This window comes from Ooceraea biroi, chromosome 5 (assembly GCF_003672135.1).
Source record: "Ooceraea biroi isolate clonal line C1 chromosome 5, Obir_v5.4, whole genome shotgun sequence".
NCBI lineage: Eukaryota > Metazoa > Arthropoda > Insecta > Hymenoptera > Formicidae > Ooceraea > Ooceraea biroi.
Window position 1 is genome coordinate 10,030,743 of NC_039510.1, and position 21,321 is coordinate 10,052,063.

The 21,321-nt window shown below is 34.7% G+C and overlaps 5 protein-coding genes across 8 annotated transcripts; 2 read left to right on the plus strand and 3 right to left on the minus strand.

The window, feature by feature from the left end:
• The first annotated feature begins 1,500 nt into the window (after positions 1 to 1,500).
• LOC105281221 (peroxisomal (S)-2-hydroxy-acid oxidase GLO1) lies at positions 1,501 to 10,707 on the plus strand. Of its 2 annotated transcripts, XM_020032199.2 has the most exons (8): positions 1,501 to 3,704; positions 3,948 to 4,099; positions 8,981 to 9,236; positions 9,375 to 9,503; positions 9,618 to 9,750; positions 9,843 to 9,959; positions 10,297 to 10,408; positions 10,485 to 10,707. In XM_020032199.2, the coding sequence occupies exons 1-8, from the start codon at positions 3,571 to 3,573 to the stop codon at positions 10,550 to 10,552; spliced, it is 1,101 nt and encodes a 366-aa protein (XP_019887758.1). In that variant the 5' UTR covers positions 1,501 to 3,570; the 3' UTR covers positions 10,553 to 10,707. The 2 variants fall into 2 exon arrangements, with proteins under 2 accessions (XP_019887758.1, XP_019887757.1); XM_020032198.2 differs by having other exon boundaries at positions 1,501 to 3,007; positions 3,529 to 3,704; positions 9,843 to 10,705.
• LOC105281220 (N-acetylgalactosaminyltransferase 6) lies at positions 4,167 to 8,925 on the minus strand. 2 transcript variants are annotated; one of them, XM_011342291.3, is made up of 2 exons: positions 7,696 to 8,925; positions 4,167 to 7,023 (listed from the first exon to the last, which is right to left on the minus strand). In XM_011342291.3, exons 1-2 carry the CDS (start codon positions 7,894 to 7,896, stop codon positions 5,395 to 5,397), a joined length of 1,830 nt encoding a protein of 609 aa, XP_011340593.1. In that variant the 5' UTR covers positions 7,897 to 8,925; the 3' UTR covers positions 4,167 to 5,394. The 2 variants fall into 2 exon arrangements, with proteins under 2 accessions (XP_011340593.1, XP_011340594.1); XM_011342292.2 differs by lacking the exon at positions 7,696 to 8,925 and adding an exon at positions 7,460 to 7,685.
• LOC105281222 (sentrin-specific protease 8) lies at positions 9,946 to 11,841 on the minus strand. The gene is made up of 2 exons (XM_011342295.3): positions 11,700 to 11,841; positions 9,946 to 11,618 (listed from the first exon to the last, which is right to left on the minus strand). Exon 2 carries the CDS (start codon positions 11,612 to 11,614, stop codon positions 10,916 to 10,918), a length of 699 nt encoding a protein of 232 aa, XP_011340597.1. The 5' UTR covers positions 11,615 to 11,618; positions 11,700 to 11,841; the 3' UTR covers positions 9,946 to 10,915.
• Positions 11,842 to 12,214: 373 nt separating this feature from the next.
• Positions 12,215 to 15,979, minus strand: LOC105281216 (F-box only protein 21). Its single transcript, XM_011342288.2, has 9 exons — positions 15,396 to 15,979; positions 14,910 to 15,233; positions 14,307 to 14,760; positions 14,092 to 14,222; positions 13,842 to 13,992; positions 13,422 to 13,619; positions 13,044 to 13,127; positions 12,625 to 12,847; positions 12,215 to 12,487 (listed from the first exon to the last, which is right to left on the minus strand). The coding sequence occupies exons 1-9, from the start codon at positions 15,554 to 15,556 to the stop codon at positions 12,336 to 12,338; spliced, it is 1,878 nt and encodes a 625-aa protein (XP_011340590.1). The 5' UTR covers positions 15,557 to 15,979; the 3' UTR covers positions 12,215 to 12,335.
• Positions 15,980 to 16,087: 108 nt separating this feature from the next.
• LOC105281217 (U4/U6.U5 tri-snRNP-associated protein 1) lies at positions 16,088 to 21,186 on the plus strand. Of its 2 annotated transcripts, XM_026969880.1 has the most exons (11): positions 16,088 to 16,481; positions 16,557 to 17,008; positions 17,209 to 17,337; positions 17,475 to 17,891; positions 18,004 to 18,148; positions 18,376 to 18,650; positions 18,739 to 18,826; positions 18,975 to 19,173; positions 20,232 to 20,418; positions 20,504 to 20,658; positions 20,819 to 21,186. In XM_026969880.1, the coding sequence occupies exons 1-11, from the start codon at positions 16,319 to 16,321 to the stop codon at positions 20,844 to 20,846; spliced, it is 2,238 nt and encodes a 745-aa protein (XP_026825681.1). In that variant the 5' UTR covers positions 16,088 to 16,318; the 3' UTR covers positions 20,847 to 21,186. The 2 variants fall into 2 exon arrangements, 1 of the variants encoding a protein (XP_026825681.1); XR_003406558.1 differs by lacking the exons at positions 20,504 to 20,658; positions 20,819 to 21,186 and adding an exon at positions 19,318 to 19,438 and having other exon boundaries at positions 16,089 to 16,481; positions 20,232 to 20,365.
• Positions 21,187 to 21,321: the final 135 nt, after the last annotated feature.

A 21,321-nucleotide genomic window follows, 5' to 3' on the forward strand; every position in this document is an offset into this window, starting at 1 on the left:
TCAGTCAAATACTGAAATTTTTTTCCTAAAGTATCTTCCAGTTTTTGTGTGTTTCAAAATATAGAACTTCTTGAAATGATAAACGAGTGATTGGTTTCTGTCAGTACGTGAGATATTATAGCTTATCTTGTGTGTGTATGTGTAAACAGGCTTGACTCGTCGCATGTCTAGTTTCTACGCTTTCTTCACATGAAATTAAATACGCATAGCTCTTTCTCCAAAGAGCGTGTAAAAAGAAAAGATGTAGAAACGTGACGGAGAAACCTGTTGAACCATGTATAATTTAACATTCGAGGCTCTCTCGGGCTAGATTGCGTCATGGCGAAAGGGTTGAAATTCATGAAAATGGAGAGTATGTAACGACATTGCGCTCTAGCTCGCACTGTTGCATTATTAATTACAACGATAGAACTAGAGAAATATTTATTGTGCGCGTTTTACATCACGGAGAAACCTAGTTTTGCGTTGCTGTTTAGCATGTTGTTTAGCGTTTGCTTTGTCACAGCGAGATTCTGTAAATTGTTGTTCCGCATAATTTAATGCTGCACGAAAATTGATGCAAAATGTAAGACAAATGCCAACGTGTGTACAGAACAATTATTAGACGCGGAAGCATCATCAGGGATGCACGGTTGATACTGTTCACGACGATTGACGGTTTCGATGACACGTTAATAATACTGACTAATGTCTGATACAAAAAAGAAAAGACTAGATTCGCAATCTGCGCTTAGGCGAAGAATGATATAGTATCGACCCGGTTAATGGTTGCTAGTGAAACAAAGAAAGCAATCGCACTTATGCGAGATATACGATGAGTACATGTATACATAAGAATCAATACAGGATCATTAATGATGTACGCCACGCGATAGCGAAAAGAAGACGCTGTCGAAACTTAAGAAAATGAGAAAAAAATCAATGTTAAATGAAGACAAACGGCGCAAAATCTGAAAAATGTAAAGATACCAAAAGAGATATGCCCGTGTTCGTGGACACTCTTCAAAAGTCTTTCAGACGATTTTGAACATTTTTGCTGTTTAAGATGTAAAATCAACAGCATTGACATACCGAATATATCGATCGATATACGGTTATTTCCGATGTTACTCTCAAACACCTGTCATTCGAGTCGTTTACGAGGAAAAGGGAAAAAGTATATAAAATCTGAACAAACTTCAAAGAGATTTGTTAAGTTTTGCAATCGCGGTGCAACTTTGATGTCTTGATCACGGTACCTGCCGCAATCGCAGATAAAATAAACTTAGTAGATTTAGATATACAGACATAGAAACTTTTTGTGTTTAAAACTACATGTTATAACAGAAACAGAGAAAAATTATAAACTTTTTAAAACAATTTACCGAGTAGATTTTGAGGAAGAGTCGGAAAAAGCGTTGCAAGTAATAGAGTTTTTTCGTTTTTTACGTATTTCTAGTAACAGAAAAATGTTAGATCAAATTGATTCACTACTATATTACACAAACTTGTTGCTTTGAAATACTTTTTATATTACACATATTATTGAGTTTTATTTTAATAATCTAAGTAACGATTTTAATTATTCAAGTTTGCTAGCATTGATTTTATGTGTGATAATCGTGATTTTATGTGTGAATTGGATATGTTGACGCTTGCCGCGATTTTGGAGAATCTTCCTCATTTTTCCTCACGAATCAGCTGTTTGGTAAAATATAACGACGAGTATTACGCGTTTCTGGATGAAGAAACTACAAGGCTCATATAAAATTTTTGCTCATAATTTTATCCTCGTGTATCTTTCAGATACTTGATCGCGATCAGGACTCGTTACAAAATTTCAAGAGAAACGAGCTGACAATACGCGAAATATAATAGAAATGTCGAAAAGACATCTTGAGAAAAAAACATCTGAAGGATGTACAGAACATGGATGGTTTTATTAATCCTAAAAATATCAGGGTTTAATAGATCCGGACATATTAAGATTAAATATCATCAGTCCTTCAGACGCTTTATCGACGTTTTCTAACGTGTTATTCTGGGAAAAAAGGGAAAACGAGGGTAATGAGATTTGTCATGAATGTGACTGTAATCCAAGTAAGAAAGAAGAACCGTTCAGGTCACCCTACGCGCTACATATCCGTTTAAATGGCGCATTTATGCAGGCATTTTTCATTTAAACTTGTCGGACTCGTAACCAACTCGCCAACCGATCCTGCGACCCTTCTCACGCCGCCGACCCGCGATTATTTATGGTCCTTCGCAGACTTTCGATATATACATATATATATATATATATATTATATATATAAAATATAAGAATAATTATTAAGATTGTGTATATTCTTACTTAGATGCAATGTGCTGGCGTGCGTGCGCGCGGTCGCTGGGTGATTTCAAGTAAAAAGAAAAAAAAACACGACAGCCGTATATACATACATTATCATACATACACATACACACACACACGGACACGTACGGGGGGTTGCGGGGGACGGTTTGCTAATTTTTGCGGGGGGCTTCACTTACAAACAGGCGACACCCACACGTTCTGCGTGTTTCCACAGTAAGGAGACCTCTGCCGCCTCCGAAATCTTTTGTGTATTATTTCTAACAGAATGTAATAAAGTAAAGTTTAAAAAAACAGACGGGATTGTTTCTGTTATATTTCTCTCTTCTTTTATCCTGAAAACATCTTTTATAAGAATATGAAAAATATATATTTACACGTAATATTGTTTATCAAAGATAATCTTGATTGTTGATAATTTTTTTGAAGACTAATGCACTCCTTAAAATACTATTAAACAAAAGATCTATTATCAATTTATTCATTGTAAAGAAAATAGGTGACTTATTCAGAAGCAAGAACGATAGAAATGATTTATACTATTACAAACAGTTTTATCTTCTCGCATGACCAGAGGCAATTGCCACTGTCTTATCTCCGCGAACTTGTCCGAGAACAGTCAGTCGTTTGTCGACGATCGAGACGAGTTTATAAAGACAAGAAGTTAGTTGAAGGGTAAGTCTTTTTCAGTAAGACTTTTTTAAAAACTCTTACATGATTTTTCTACATAACTACAAATATAATTAATAATACAATTATAAAATTTAATTAATTTAATTAAAAATATAGATACAACAGACTTGCAATTTGTATTTGTTAATACTTTCGATACGCAACAATCGACATTACCAGTATTATCGTGGAAGAAAAATGTATTATCGAATAAACGTTAATAAATACGAATGAAGCTATAATCATGAACATTGACCAGCAACATGATAACGTATTATGTAATAATAGTATTTTACAAAATTGGTCGTATCTCGATTATACTGCGTTGTACATATGCAAATATTTAATATTATAAGCTGTCAATTTAACAAATGATAAACATGATACTTATTGAAATATTTCTAAAATTATCATAGCGATATAAATGATAACAATGAGAACAAATACATTTAAATTTATCATTAATTTCGTAATGTTTTATCTCGGAAATAAATGGCATTAACGATACTTTTGCAACGTTACAGATTGCAGTCAACTGATACTTAGCACGTTTCTAATACAATAAAATGACAGAATACGTGTGTATCCAGGATTACGAGAAATATGCTTTGGAACATTTACCTCCTTCTGTGAGAGATTATTACAAGAGTGGCGCAGGAGATGAATATTCTGTAAAATGGAACAGAGAAGCTTTCAAAAAGTAAATCTAAAAATATTTCTAACTTTTTCGAAAGAGATCAAGATATAATCGGTCGAAAATATGTGAATTCAGAATATAGTACATGTACAACTTACTCTTTAAATATTTGCATTGCATATATATAATCTTTCAATTAACTTATGTAATTAGAGATAAAATATATATTCATAAATATACTTTGAAAGCTTATTTATGGTGTGATTAAATATTGCTATACCTTGATATTTCATCATGCTTTCGCAGCTATAGGATACGTCCTCGATTTTTACGGGATGTGTCCAAAAGGGACATAAGCACGACGGTATTGGGCCAAAAAGTTTCGATGCCTGTGGGAGTTGCACCCACTGCTATGCAACGTATGGCGCATCCTGATGGAGAGTGTGCTAATGCAAGGGGTGAGTAAACAGTTTGTGAGGAATTTTTCTTGAATATTGTTGTTTTCGTGAAATATTAATACCTTGATCGATTGGAATTTCCAGTTTATTATGTATTGTTCACTATCCACAGAGATTGGACTTATATTTATTGCAAAATATAAGGATTTAATACAAATGTTTATTTTAAATCATATAAATATGTTATAAAAATAGTAATAATCAAAGATTAGTCCAGACACCAACGATCACAGACAGTTAACAATACTTTTCTATACATTCATCTGCTACTTCATATTTTCTACAGATATGCGCTCAAACATAAACAAATATACTAAATGATAAATGCAAGGAATAAATATTTAAGGATTCATTTATACTTACAATAATATCTAACAAACGCTCCATCTTCGATTTTGATTAATTTTGAGTATATTGCAGAATAACTTTGAATAAGAAAGATGTTTTATTATTAAGACTTGCTAAATTTACTTGACAAGATTGGAAAATTCTGTTTCTTTATTTAATTGAAAAGAAAAGGTCTTAAAATGATACCATTTTGAAGATACTGAAGCGTACGTGTCATGAAACGTACGTCTTTATGAAACAGATGTATTTGTCGCCTGTTTTATAATTCGTTGTATTGTATTTATTACTAGAAGAAAAAATATATTCCAAGTTATTCTATAATCTACTCATGTAATGCATCTCAAAGGAAAGGAGTGACTTCATATACATTTCCTGATTAGTCTAACCAGATAAAATAGGTCATAATACTTGCTTATTATATACTAATAATAATGGAATGAGTCACTACAACTATCATACAAATCGTATTCACATTTCTTGGCAGAAGTAAATTTACAACTTTGTTTATCTTGCTTCAACAAACGAAGTGCATCAGTCCTGCTTATTAAGCAATACATTAAAAGAATTTAATAACAATATTATTAATTTGAGCGAAAAGTGAAACTTACATGTTGAAATTGTTACGTTTTATTTTAGTTGTTATCTTATGTATGGCTATGTAATGTAAGGCACGGTAGAGCGCTCATGTGATATGTACATAGACACATCGGTCGATATGAAAACATTTGCTATCCATTTGGATATCAAAGGAACAGAAATTTCACCTTATGCTACATGCAAAATTACTTGGATCGCGCAATAATCAATTTCTTATTCGTCGCTGATCGCTAATGCAAGTGCAATATCTTTGAGTCGGAATTTATATGATGACTAGTAACCAGGAATATAAAGAGGGCTTGCCCCTCGATTTCTAAAGAACATTATGGCATTAAAAGAGGGAACAAAGTTCACTTGAGCTTAGGTCCTACATTTTCCCAATTATTAATAGCTTTTATGTTCACCTGTTCTATCCGCCATTTCTGAGTGGGCGACGATTTATCGCACGCGGTCACGTACACTCGTTTGCTGCCGGGATCGGTATCCAAGCATCTGGACGAGTAACCATGCTGCAGCCACTGCTTCTCGAGGTCGTAGCGCCACAGCTGATTGCCTTGTTTCCCGTGGCAAGGATACAAACTCACTGGTGCTTTCTCCTCGCCCCTGGATACGTCCAAACAATCAGTGCGATCCTTCGGCCTAATATCCTTGTGCCAGGTCAGCCGGAACTCCTGCTCGCCCGACACTTTCGGATCGTCTTTAACGCAAGTGTCCACCACGATGAGCTCGTCTCTCTTCCGCTTCTTCGCATCCAAGCACAGTTCGGTCGCACCCATATTCCTGATCTCGCCTACAGCGAAATCGTCCGGCTCGATAGGCGGGTAAACCTCTACCAGATCGAAAGCTATGTTCTTTATGAACCAATCGAAGGGTTTACAGTGTAATCTCGCGCGCAAATCTTTCTGCTCCGTTAGATCTCCCGGATCCAAGGCCCGCAAGTGCGGCCGTCTCTTGTAGATGTATTCCGCGTATTCGTCCATCCACACTTCGGCAACTCTCTTGTAATTCTTTCCTAGAAAATCGCCGCGGCCGGGATTAGGAAACGGTGGAAACTTGCGATAGATGTGGCCGACTCTGGAGCAAGGTGCGTCGTACATCTGTCCGCCACATTGCCAGATTTTGAAAGACAGCTCATACTGTTCACCGCCCCAAATATCTAAACCGGGGTCATAACCGCCCAACTCCCAAAAGAACTTGGCGCTGATGGCAAACAAACCTCCTGCCATTATGGGACTTTTGAATGGCTCTGCGGGTTTCTTCAGATCTTCCGGAAGTAGTGGCAGCCGCTTATAATACAACTCCCAATCGAACGCTCCACGAGCACCTTCATCTTGCGCCCTGTACTCGAAAGTTTCGTAAGCTATCACGTCGATGAACGGACAAACGCAGGTTCTGTAGTCCTGCGCGATGGGCTCTAGCAATGGTGGCAGCCAGTTCACGTTAGCTTCGCTGTGTGAGTCTAGGAATACAAGGATCTTTGCTCTGGCTTTTTTCGCGCCCGCCAACCGACCCCTGATCAATCCCGAACGTTTTGGTAACCGTACGATCGACACTTTTGGCAAATACTGGGCAACGTAGTCGTCCAGCTTCTTCTTTAGCTCCACCTTAGTGCTGGCATCGTCAACCAATATAATTTCCTCCAGGAGTGAAGACGGCGAACGATTAATCACGCTCCAGCAGGTCCTCAGCAGCGTGCTGAAGTGCTCGTTGTGGAAGGATACTATCACAGAAACGGGATCTAAGTTCCTCAAGTATTTCTTCTTCCTACAGTCTGGGTGGCGAATGTCAGGCACTGAACGGTTCATTGAAATCTCGTCACTGAGAGCGGCATTGAACCCATTTACTTGATATAATTTTTCCTTTCGCGTATCAAGGGATGGCGAAAGAAAGGCTGGCCTTCCCTGTTCTCCCATCCCAATTCGCATCTTCTCCTCCTGAATGCTCTTGTAGTCATGCCAATCGATTTTCTCGTCCACATCCTTGAAAATGTATTGAAGTTACTGATCATTTAAGTAATATGGATATTATAATAAATCTTAAACATTTTTGGAAAATACTGCTACAAATCGATGGGACTCTATGAAGTGGAGTGCTAACATAAAATTAGCAAATGACATCTCTGACAATAAAAAAAACAAACTAGCAAACCGATCGAAGGCACACAATTACCTTCATACCTTTCTGGCCGTCAGGAATACAAGAGAGACCGAGATGCTAAAAACTCGTTTGTTAACTGATGTGCATACGACGTGGAAAGTAGGTTTCCGAGACGTATGTAGGATGTGAAACGCATCATAACCAGTGTAATATCGATGTGTTCGAGCTCCGACGGAATAAACACGCGAGAAAGGGCGCGTACCCGTGACCATAAAAACACGATGACTGACGTAAATCTCGTTTTTATCTAATACTTACGCACATGATTGGAAACGGCATTCTGTCATGTTATATCAGTTCTCTAATCTCTGTTCATGTTTGATAATTGACATAAGAGCTCCTCTACTATGATCACCTATGATAACATGATTCTGGTGGAAAAATTAAGTTTGACGAAATCAAACCGGCTTTTCTGTTTCTGCTTGACAATTCACGTGAGATCCATTTGGTTCTTCTATGGTTAATTGAATGCATAGCAAACTTCCATCTCATACCTGAGCTAGGTGTCCATCGCTCTCTGGTTGATTCCTGTCTCCTGGATTCCTTGGACCGACCGCCGTTGCCAGAGCGTCCAGCGGTGTCGGGACCCGACGGTTAGACGGCGTCCGCATGTAACGGAATATTACGACGGTCAGGAGCACCGTGAAGATAGCTAGGAGACAGAACTTGACCAGGCTGATCACGTTTCGTTTCATCTTCACGGAGGGATCATATCGCGAGGTCGGCCCGGTCTCACGAGGACTTAACCTCACTTCTCGTTGTTCCTCGCATATGCGATAGGCGAAGGATGGTTTTGCGACGTGATAACGTCATTTGTCGTCGTCCACGGCGACCGGAAAATTTTAATGAGATACTTGTCGATGCTGCTTATCGCTTGGTCGAACGCCGCTGTGCCCGATAAGAAGCTGCGCGACACAAATCAAGACACACCACAGACAACACACGTAACAACCGCGCAAGCCGCGCGATGACTGATGCGAATCGGATCGAAGGGATCACCCGCGAGCGTCGAGAAAACTCGTCCCCTATTGGTTCCATTCGCGCGAACCCGTCCGTATTTTTACGTGCGTGCGAACTTAACGTTTCTCACGTCACCAACATTAATTGCAATTATTTTCGAATCGGATATTTGCAATTTTTTTTTATTGGGGAAACTCGAACAATCAGGCCAGAAAAAACAAGTTCAAGATTTCTCACGTCAATCAACATTAATCGCAATTATTTTCGAATCGGATATTGTCGTTTTGCAATTTTTTTTATTGGAAACTCGAACAATCAGGTCAAGAAACACAAGTTTAAGAATTTGAATAAAAATATTATATGTTCTGTATCCGAATTTAGCAATGCCAATGATTATACTGAATTTCGAGCATTTGTGATCTTTCAATGGAAACATTATGCAAGAGAAAAATGAGTATATGATAGATAATATAGAAGAATACAGTTGTTACATACTTCTCTGCCTTTTAGAGAGAAACGTGTTACAGGTGTTGGGAATAATACACACGCAATAACGACAGGTTAAGCGTGATGGGTGTTGCATATGGCTTGCATGATGTAATTGCAACATGTAGGTGAAACCGGTTGGAAAGCAATACTGAAATTAGTTCACGTAATGCAACAATATGATCGATAATATAATCTGCTTTTAAGAGATGTTCAATAAATGCGATGGAATCTCTCAATATGTACATTGATGCAATACAATTACTTTAATTTTTTCTTGTTAATTACTATTCCGCTAATTTTTGATTATGATGTCATTCGTCGGTTTTGCAGCCGCTCAAGCAGCAGGGACAATCTTCATTCTTTCAACGATATCGACGAGCAGTATAGAAGAAGTGGCGAAAGCCGCACCTGATTGCATAAAGTGGTTCCAGCTCTACGTTTATACCGATAGGAACCTTACTGTGAATTTGATAAGGCGGGCCGAACGCGCTGGTTTTAAAGCACTGGTTCTCACTATCGACGCGCCGTTGTTCGGTGATAGGCGTGCTGATCTGAGAAATAAATTCGCATTACCAGGCCATTTGAGGTAGCCGTTCAAATGCAATCATGGATTCGAAAATAAATCACTAACTAGAAAAATAAAAATACAGACAGACTGATTAGATGTATAATTATGTGAAAGAAATATAATGTTTTACTGCAAACAGTATATTCTCTATTTTAGATTTGCAAATTTCGAAGGTGATTTATCGCAGAGAATAAATGTTGCCAAGAGCGGCTCTGGACTTAACGAGTATGTGACCGCACTGTTCGATGCATCACTCTCCTGGGACGACGTAAAATGGCTCAAGAGGTAGCCGATATCACTGCTCATGAAAGTTTCTTATCTCGACGTCAAGTATTAGATCTTATATCTCATTTGCGCCGAGCAAATCAAACTAAGCGTATTTGGATCGACTTGTTGCAGAATTACGACACTACCAATAATACTTAAGGGGATTCTGACGGCAGAAGACGCATGTTTAGCCGTGGAAAGTGGGATCGATGGCATTGTAGTTTCAAATCACGGTGCACGTCAAATAGACAGCGTTCCAGCGACGGTTCGTCCACTTTCCACTTAAAAAGTTGATCAAACAATTATCTAAATGCAACACTTGAACACGTCAAATTATTGAAATAATTCCACCCGCAGATCGAAGCTTTGCCAGAAATAAGCAAAGCGGTGGGAGATAAAGTCGAAGTCTACATGGACGGCGGGATAACACAAGGCATCGATGTGATTAAAGCCTTGGCACTCGGCGCAAAAATGGTAATTTATTGAAATAAATACATATACATCTTTGAACGGTCTTATCTGTAGATTCTTTGAATATTTTCTCCTGATTGTATAAAATGATTAGTTACACATTTTAAGGCTTTTACATAATAGGAGATAGCGATAGGCAAAATTCGGAAATTTTGTCGCTATTGCCTGTTCCGTTTTCCATTCTGCATATGCATTTTCTAATGTTGGAATTCTCTATTTCTATTGCTGTGCTATCGCTATCGCGCTATTGCTTTATACTATTGCCTCTATTATTTTTCTATCGCTATCGCTATCGCCTATCGCTATTGCCCATTAACTAATTAATACGCATTTTTTTCAGGTATTTATTGGCAGACCAATGCTATGGGGTTTGGCACATGATGGCGAAAAAGGAGCCAGCAAAATTCTTGAACTTATAAAAAAAGAAATTGATGTAGCATTCGCATTAACTGGCAAGTTACTTTGTAACATTAATTTGTACCTTATCCGTATTATAAACCCTTTTTAACTTGTGTATTTTTTATTTAGGTTGCGCCTCCGTAAAGGATATTACACGAGATATGGTAATTCATGCATCACACTACAGTCGTTTGTAAGAATGTTTTTAATTAAGAATTAAATATCTTAAATTAACGCAATTTTTCTAATCTTTATAAATTTAGAGACATTTTCTTCGCACGCATCATCTCATGTAGAAAGTATATTTGTATACTACATTATAAATTATAAATACATTTTTACATAAAGTCTAGTTTGTTTTCCATATATGACTAGAAACGAACAAAGATGAATAAACGAAAAAATGAACGAATAGCAAATAAGAAAATCCATTTTATTATGGTAAATACGTATAAAAAATAAAATAGTAAATGTTACATTTTGTACTAATTACATTGTAGCATTCATAGGAGTACACAATACTTTTGTAAGTTATATGCAGAAGACATGTTTCATATGTTTTATGTTGTATTAAATGTATCTTTTAAATCGCGGATTAATTTCAATAAATCAGAGCGTTTCTGCGAGACCATTTTAGTAACTTCATTAAAATTACAACTATCTATTTTGGACGTTTGTAGAACATATCTAGATATTACGTCTGCTAGACATAACACAAATAAACCACAATCATAAGCATTATTTTGTTGTGGGCATGCCTTTTCAATATATTTTTTCTCCTGTTTCCCAGAGAAATATTTTATTATATTCTGCGCTAATTTTTCCGCAGCACAGCTGTTAATACCTCTTGAGGAATCAAAGTGATAGCACATTTTTTCTATAGCACAGTATACTAATAAGCTCCAGTGTGAGCCGCCTGCCTCGTAGTTATCACAGTCGTTTATAGGGAAGAATATAAAATTGTAACTTGCTGCTCCAATGGGATCAAGAAATATGTTAAATTGTGTAGAATCCTGCATCATCTTCAGTAACTGAGCCACTTCAGGACCAATAAATAATATCTGCTTATTTTCATCCGTTTTATGCTGCTGATTTAAATATTCAAAATAAAATCCTATCAGGACGTCATTGAGCCAGTCATTGCTCTTTAATAGTGCTACGTCCGATGATCTGAGTAAATAGTCATGATAACTCAATACAATAGCGTTCTTATTTGAACTTGTCAGATCATGGGAAGAGGACGTCAAACAGTTAGACATAATACTGAAAAAAACATGTCTTACTCAAAAAAATATGTAATAATTACGCAGAATATTTGTTCCATTTTAAAGTAAAGAAACTTACGTGGTGATTAAAATAAGCTGAATGAGAGATAAGCAACGGAAAAAGTCACGACAGGTATGCTGCTAAGAATATTTAACCTAACTTTGTGTGTACATACATACACAACTCACTCTTGTAAAATGAAATGAGAGACGATTCTGCGCCGCCTAGGCACGGAATCCATGAGGAATTAAGATAAGTTACCGACGAAATTCGTCGATAATTTAGATTAACGCACGCGCAACATACGCATTTATAGTAAACGCATAAAATATATCTCAATTATTTTTTGATATTTATTCTATAAAACTTATATACATATTATTTTATTACACTAATGCAACAAATCCTAATGATAAGTAGCGTTTTTATATCGATATCTTGAACAATACTTTCTCTCCTCTCTCTAATTGTAAGTAAAAATGATATTAGTTTAGAATTCGAGCTACAAGCTAAAATTTTCGATCCCATAGAAAATTGTAATATACATACATATATGGCAAAATAAAATACGCAGAGATAATTGTTCGTACATATTTTTATATTTATTAATACTTTATATTTATTAATATTTGGTAGAAAAATACAGCAATATAGTAATAATATAAGTAGAATACATCCTATCCTATCTTAAACCTATAACACTAAAAAAAGCTGTTACGATTTGTTAGACAAATATGATATGTCAAATGGATAGTCATTTGCCAGCAGCTCGTTTGGTACGTAATGATTATCTTCAAATCTGCAAAAATATTTGCCAAAACTGCTGTTGTTGAATGGTTTCGGCCTGTTCACCTTGCATAAACCGACTAAAACAAAAAAATATAAAATAAGTTTTACACAGATACACGCGCACATATAGTATTGTAAGTACAGTATTATGTAGAGTAAATATATATATATAAAACGCAGAATAATACATTTTATGTATTACAACTGTGTATACCTTCGGAGATATAATATAATCTCTCGTCCTCGCAAAGGACTGCATAATACCATGAAACAGATGAAATCGTGTTTCTGATTCTAAAATTGGGTTTCTTTGGGTTCCATCCAGTTATCACGCCTTCTGTGTCTAGATTGGTTCTCACAATCATTCCAACTGCGAATTTCATTCCAGATAATCTTCTTTTTGGATGTTTGCGCACGAGTTTTGATTTTTTATAAAACTAGAAAGTGTAAAATAATTAACGATGATAAATAATATTATCTCTATAAATTCATAACATATCCTAGAGAATGATCTCTTTAAAGGAGGTAAAAGTGAGGTAAATAAGTGAGATTTATCCTATCTACATGCATAAAAAATGCATTTAATGAGCAATGTGGCAAAATAAATTCATACACATATACACACACACATACCTTAGATATTGCTTCTTCGTTCCTTTGTAATTTATCTAGTAGAAATTGGCGTCTCGCTTCCTCGAATCCAACGCTATAATAATTCTACAGATATACAGAAACACGAAATTTGCTTAGAAAACATTTCTTGCGGCGTTATTGCACAAATGTGCTAGTATGCTTAGTTCAAAATATATCAATACTTGTAATAAAAAGATTTATGTAAAGATAAAAAACTAAATTTTTCCGTACGTTATTAATACCAATATATTCTATTTTATATATGAATTTAGTTTCATCATCATAAGAAAAATCAGTTTTACGAAATATATAAAAAAAACCAAGAAAAAACTGAAGGAATGGCACTTTCTTTCTTTAGTTATAGATTTATTTAAGTACCTTTTGCAATGAAGTTATGAGACTTGATAGACTTTTCTTTCGGTCCATATAATAGTAACTCAAGTCCGTAATCGCATCCATATCGTCTGGTTTTATGAAATGTCGAAGCTCCAATAACCAACCTTTACGTTCTTTTATATCTTTGGGCTGATCAAATAGATCTGTCAGTTCTATACAGGTAATCAATTTTAGTACCAGCTGAAACAAACATCAGATTCATAAATAAAACTAAAATTGTACAAAACAAAACATTATTTTAAGAAAATTATTTTTAAGAAACGAATCACTCTGACGTATGTGCCAATGATTTAACATATATTTCTGTCAATTTGCACGTTTGTGTTCGATTATTTTATTTAAATCAATTTTATGAATTCTTGTTGAATTAGTGGATATGATATATTATACAGGAATAATTACCTGTATGGAATTTATTTTGCTATATGTATTGAAATTTTTTATGGGACACTTTGTAGCTCCACGAATCCTAGGACAGTCGTTTTTACTCAGAAGAGCTCCATTGTTCAAAATATCGATATAAAAACAATGTTCATAATCAGGGTTCGTATTACTGCGACAAAATAATAAAAAGATATACATATATAAGTGTGAAAGAAAAATTTTAAAACTTAGGAAAGATATGATTGGTCTAAACTGAAATTAATCTTACTAGTTTGGTTTCCAAGTTAAAAAACAATGATCTGGGAAAGATATTAGATCACACCGAAGACCAAGTCTTCTTGCAACGCTTTGGAATACAACTGCCAGCGATACAATATAACCAGTTCTTTCTTGTAAAACCTGTCACAATTTAAGACATGAACGTATTAATATTTATAAAAAAAAATAAGCTATACTTACAATATATTATAATCTATAACTTACGTGATCTATAAGAACGTGTTCTCGACGGAAAGTTCTACTTCTGTAAGCTTGTTCTCCAAGCCCTTGGAAACTTAGTTGAAATAAAGTCTTGCAAAGAACATCTAGAATTTGTCTTCCAGCCTCGTTGTTCCACTGATTTTCATCGATATTGTTGTTTTTCCAGAAGGAAAGCTGCTCATGGGATGCCGAAAATATCGGATGTGTGGGATGCTCAATTCTAATTTGCTGCATCACTTGTTCTGTGATATTATTCAGTTCCTTCTGTATACGTGAGTAAGAGATATCTTTGTTGGGTTGATACCATTGTGAAAAAAAAGTTGCCGCTTCTTCTAACAGCTGTTGTTCAACAGGGCGATTTATAAATTCTTTCCATTCTTCTTTTAAATGATAATGCTTCAGATATGGAAGAAGCTTTTCACCATAATAAAGATTTGTCAAATCATCCATATATCCACTAAAAAATTTACATTTTGTATATTCATGTGAGTTTTGTGCGTATATTTGTGCGATAAATGTTTTATCTCTTTAACATTATATTTTATAATAACTATCTAATTATCCATATAAATTTTTAATAAATATTCATTAGTTATTAAATCTCACCTCTCTTCTGATCGTTTAAGTAAACTTGTTAATTCATCTATAAGAAAATAATAATTCAAAGGATGCGCTGCTTCATCTGGATGAATCAATAAATGAATATCTTCCTCATTAACATTTACATGATTATTGTTATCGTATCTCATACGGAGTGAAACAGTATCCTCTAAGCGCTCATAATAAATATGGCGATAGTACTTTTTATTCATCTCTGTCAAGAAATGCCGTAGTTCTTTCATACACTTTACACCTGCTTTTGTTAATTCTTTAAAATTTATATTTTTAACATCTTGGCGTTTTGGAAAAGCTTTTTCCAAACTAGGCCATCTAAAATGAAAATATAAGGAATAATATATTTACTATTGCAAAAGGTTTTTATTGCTTTATTTATAATCACTGTGTTTAAGACATTGCGGCACAACAAATAGAATTAGATACATTAAATCGAATCTTCAAACAAATCGAATTACAAGAGAAAATAAAAATTACCTCTGATAGGATTTCCATCGCCAACATGAGTTGCTGTTTTCGATCATGTCACGAAAGTGTTTGCATGTAGAAGAAAAATTTACAACGTCTCTAATGCCAATATCGTTAGTACGTAGAATGTGAATTATCACATCTTCAGAAAGACACATTATCGTAGCCATTACGACGAAAATTCAGAAAGAAAAGTATAATAAATTAATCGAATGCAATACTCGTACGAAACGTCTATTGCGCGACGTGTAACTAATTGCGATGTATTGCGATGGAGGTGTAATGCCAACTGTCACCTGCTGTCAACCATGTCAATTGACGTCAATTACAGTATATTGCAGTATATTGCTACAGCTGACAACAATATGATGCTTCTTTCACGCACGTGATTATATGCAATTTGGCTTAGGCATTGTGTACATACACGATGCTAGAAATTGGTCCAAGTTGCCGATAGAGGCTTTGCTTTCTAGGGACTTCAGCAAATAACGTTTCTATTGTCAGAATTTAAAAAACTTTTTATAAAGGAGAGGCTTTATAAATATAAGATCTGTCTATGAAAACATTTACCAGTAATTTTCGTAAACTCATTCGGTTTTAGCAACAGCAATATTGAAGATGACGATCCATCTATATACATATTGTAACAAGGTTAATCACGTGATTGTGACATGCGCAGAGCAAGCACGAAAAGTAAGATGGCGGAAACGGTACGCGGTTGCAGTTCACAGAAAGGCCACATAGTATTTCTGTAGACTTTATACGATTATAAAGTTCGATTAATAGGAATAATTCGCGTTACACTGTGTGTTATTGCGTGTTATAAGATCTGATGTGATTTGCTTAAATAATACGTTAAAGCTTGCCTAGCATTGAAGAGTCTTATAGCTATAATAACTGAGAGAGGTCTGTGTTAAATTCAAAGCATTAGTATGGGTTCGAACAAACGTCATAAAGCTGAGAAATCTCGCGATACCAAAAAGAAACGTCATCGCAGTCGTTCTAGGAGTTATACACCTGACCGCGAGAAATCTGAGAAGCACAGGCATCACAAGAAACATAGAAGGAAAGAGCGCAAGGATTATGACAGTGATGGTATGAAATGTGATAATATACAAGCTTGGTTAATATTGATCTTATTAGAAGAATAACGTTTTTTCTTGCTTTCAGTTGAAATTGTCAATGCTCCACCGCCACCAAAAATATCAAAGTCATCACACCCATCGACGCCCCCACCACCCGAAATCTCTAAACAGCGTAGCCCATCTCCTGTGAAAGGTGGAGCATCGCAAGTTTCACTATCTATCGAGGAAACCAACAAGCTTCGTGCAAAGTTGGGACTGAAGCCATTAGAGGTTGATAATAATACACCGAAAGAGGATCCTAACAAAATCAAAGATGATTTAGGAGAGTTTTATCATAAACCAGCGCTAAATAACAATGAAAAGGTTAGAGCGCAGAAACTGAGAGACAAGATAAGTACTCAGAAAGAAAAGAGACAGATTGAGGCAAATTTGTCAAAGCTGAAATCTTTGGGTGAATGTGACTCCGAAGATGATACTCATGCATGGATCACTAAATCTAGACATTTGGAGGAAGAAAAGAAAAAAGCAGAGAAGAGAGTAATGTCTTTTATATATTTTTCTTTTAATAGCTATATTGAACTAATATTGTATAAATTGTAATTTGAGGCAAAGATATGTAAAAGATACATTTTTGCTGCTTTATCGATATATAATATATGTTATAGACATATTTTATAAATTACGTTGGTTTGATATAATTTTGTTATAAATATAAAAATATTTCATTTTACTTGAAGGCAAAGATGTTAGATCAGTTGGATGAAGAATTCGGAATTGGTAATTTGGTCAAAGAAGAAATACATAGTGCCCGTAACACAGCATATACAGAGAAGGATTTGAAGGGTCTCAAAGTTGAACATAATATTGTAAGTTTAATACTTTATTATACTAATACTTTTTGATAGAGCAGTTGTGATTTGTAAATTGAAGTTTAAATTAAAACGCTATTTGTTTTTATATTTTGTATTTATAATAAATTCGATGCATAATAAATGTTTTCTAGGAAACACTTGAGGAAGGCAAAACGGTGATATTAACACTGAAAGATCAGGAAGTATTAAATGAAAACGATGATTTACTTGTAAATGTCAATATGATCGATAACGAACGTTACAAGCGTAGCGTTTTAAACAAGACTAAGAAATCTACATACGATCCGTATGCTGATGAAAATTTCGATGAATATGGATTTTCTAAAAGTACAGTTTTAGAAAAATACGATGAGGAAATCGATGGCGAGAAAAAAGATAACTTTGTATTGGGCTCTAATAATGTGGAAGTAAAGCGGCGCCAAGTAGAAACAGTGAAACAACGTTTAGCAAATAAAAGATTGGAAAGTCTGCAAATGGCAGAACCGAAACTGGCAAGTGAATATTATAATGAGGAGGAACTTGCAAAGTTCAAGAAGCCGAAAAAGAAGGTACTAAATTATTTTTGAATTCTTATTTATTTCTTGTAAACAAAAGAGATTGATACTCTTGAAAGTATAATCCATATATATGCATCATAACATGTAAACTCTCTGATTATAGATTCGAAAAATTAGAAAGAAACTCAAGGCCGATGATTTAGTTCCTGTCGACAATGATTATCTTAGAGATCTTGGAAGTAGAAGAAAGAAAAAACCGGAAGATTCAAAGGATAACGATGCTATATTGGACGTTGATGATCTAGAAGGTATTTTGTATGAAGATATATATATATATATATATATATATATATAATTTCATTATATTAAAATTGTTAAAGACAAATCGATAGATTGTACTTAAGTAATTTAACTTTGTAACGTAATGCAATTTAAACTTTTTATATACAGATGAAACACTTTTGAATTATTTGATTTACAATACTGTGATCTGTTTTATGATAGTTTGATTGCTTTATATAACTATTGTTAATAGCTCCTACAGAAGATCTGACTGGAGTAAAGCTTGAAGAGGATGATAAAGAATTGGAATTACAATTAGCCTTGAAGAAAGCTCAACGTTTGAAGGAAGGACATCCAGCCGGCATGCAGAAAACTATTGAGACACTAAAGCAAGAAATCCTTAGTGCAGAGGAAAATCAGGCTGGGAATATTGTTCTCAATTCGACTGCTGAGTTTTGTAGAACGTTAGGTGATATTCCTACGTATGGACTTGCTGGAAACAGAGAAGAAAATGGACAAGAACTCATGGTATGGAATAATAAAATATATATTATTTTATATTCATTCTAATATTAATGCATTCTTGTACATTCATGCATTCCTAACATAAATGTAGGATTTCGAACTGGATGGTGTTAAAGACGAGCCATCTATGAATGAGGATGAGGACGATGGGCGTGGTGCTTGGAACACAGTGCATTTAGGTATTTTGTATATTTATGCATATTAATATGCTGTAAGAGCTAATCATTTATAATGCATTTTGAATTTATACTGGTGATTCGAATATTGTTTTAAGGCATTTCTCATGTTTTTTTTTTTATAAATTGTACATTCTAATCTTGTGAATAGATGAGAATATCTCAGAACCAGTTATAATGGAGGCAGCGATATTAGATGCTGAGCCGTCGCTCGGGCAAGGAGTAGGCGGAGCGTTACAGTTAGCTATGAGCAAAGGCTACTTACAGAAAGAGGATAGCAATCGGCCCTCAGCATCACGATTTGCACATTTGCAAGCTCAGAATTATTCGATAGAAGACAAAACCTATGGGTAAGTAGCTTATATACTATTGCGGTTCGATGTGAGATAATTTCTTACGTATCATAAACGAGATACGTAAGGAATAATTCTGATATCGAATGCGCGTTTACAAGTACTGTGTTAGACAAGCTCTAGTGAATTTCGAACTGTCAGTTAACAGTTTTAAATAGAGCCCGGAAATCGGTGCTCGGAACGGGTGATCCGCTACCGCTACAAGAGTTTACCGCTTAATCGGAGGCGAACGAAGGCCGAGAAGAGAGTAGGATTTGTTAAGGTATGTTTTTGTTATGCGACTCCGTTGATGCGGATTGTGCTAAGATTCTATGCAAGTCCTCGTTGGAAAATCAGCAGCTGTTGTGCAGCTTAGATTGCAGGATTATTCGTTATCGAGATACAAGTTCAACGAAGTGTTACTCTTACGTTTGCTATGTTGATTATGTTTTACATATAACTATAGAACTTGCATGTGTTCAATGCAAACCAAAGCAATGCAAATAGTATGATCTAATGAGTTAGCCATCCTACGATTATAACATAACATTCAGTTGCCAGATATTTGAATGTTTAACAGTTTTGGATATTTTAAATCCTGTGCAGATAATGATAAAAACAAAAATAATATATATATATATATATATATATATATATATATAGCTTTATTTATGCATGGATATTAATACGTCTTCATATCGCTATTATGTTTATATTAAAAATTAAATAATGTAAAAGAACAGAATATTATATTACATGTGTATATCGAAATCTTTATCGATTTGTTTAGATTAATTTTGACCGCATAATATGTCTTGAAGACCATCGTTCTTCATAAAGATTTGTAAGTGTTGTTGGTAGTGGACACAAGTTTCAGAACACCGTATTTCACAAGGGCTTTAATTTTTATCCGATCTTTCTAATGAAATAGTTTATAATCTAGTTAAATAAGACATTGACAGAATACAGTCGTATTTTTGAGGAAGAAGGAACTGAATTTCACTGATAAAAAGAGCTTTGAACAAATCTAAACTGTCTATTTTAACTTGCTCTTTTATGTATTATTTTTATTTCAGAGATGATGACAAATTCGGCAGAAGAGATCGTTTCAACGGACCGACATCTGACTTCAAAGAAAAGGATGGTTTCAAACCGAACGTCAAGCTTGAGTATATCGATGATGACGGCCACGTGTTGAGCGCCAAGGAAGCTTTCCGATATCTGTCGCATAAATTTCATGGGAAAGGCCCAGGAAAAAATAAGGTTTTCATATTAGATTTCAATAATTAAAACATTGCGTGCACACATGTTTTAAGTTGCAGTAATAATTCTCGAATGTGTACTTTAGGTGGAAAAGAGGATGAAGAAAGCTGAACAAGAAGTTTTAATGAAAAGGATGTCTTCGACAGACACGCCTTTAGGTACACTGAATTTATTGCAAGCGAAACAAAAGGAAACTCAATCACCATACATAGTGCTCAGTGGTAGCAAACAGATGCAAACGTAAGAATATTCAATAAATTATTTAAAAGCAAAATAACGATTAAATACATGCTGAGATATTTTGAATATATATATATATATATATATATATATATATATTGTTTTTATATTTGATTATGAATAATGGAAGATTCTAATGCAATAATAAATATTTTTGCAGGACTAGTATAGCCAAACCAAAACATTAAAAAAATGGATGCAAGCCTGAAGAGAAAATTGTACATAATCCTAACATATATCTAGTATAGCATTTAAAAATAAATTGAGTTTGTATCTCTATGTGACAAAGATTACCAGCAAGAATCTTCTTTTTAAATACTGTGTACCGTTTTGGACATATAATATAATACATATATTGTATTATCATAATAAAGCATTCAGATAATCTATCATTTAAATTTTAATCTAATTTTGAATATGTATAACTTCTTTGGGTTTGTAATGTACCACTGAAAGAATGAAAGTAAAAATAATAATTTTATGGGTATTGTTCACTCTATATACAATAAAACCTACTTCACAAATGTATGATTGTATTTCTTAATCAATAATATATACATAAAAATACTATTAGATTGCAAGATAACTTCCGCAGATCACACTTAGGATTTTCATGCAAAGAAATAAAAAAGAATGAAAGAATTTAGATGAGAGAGAGTAAAG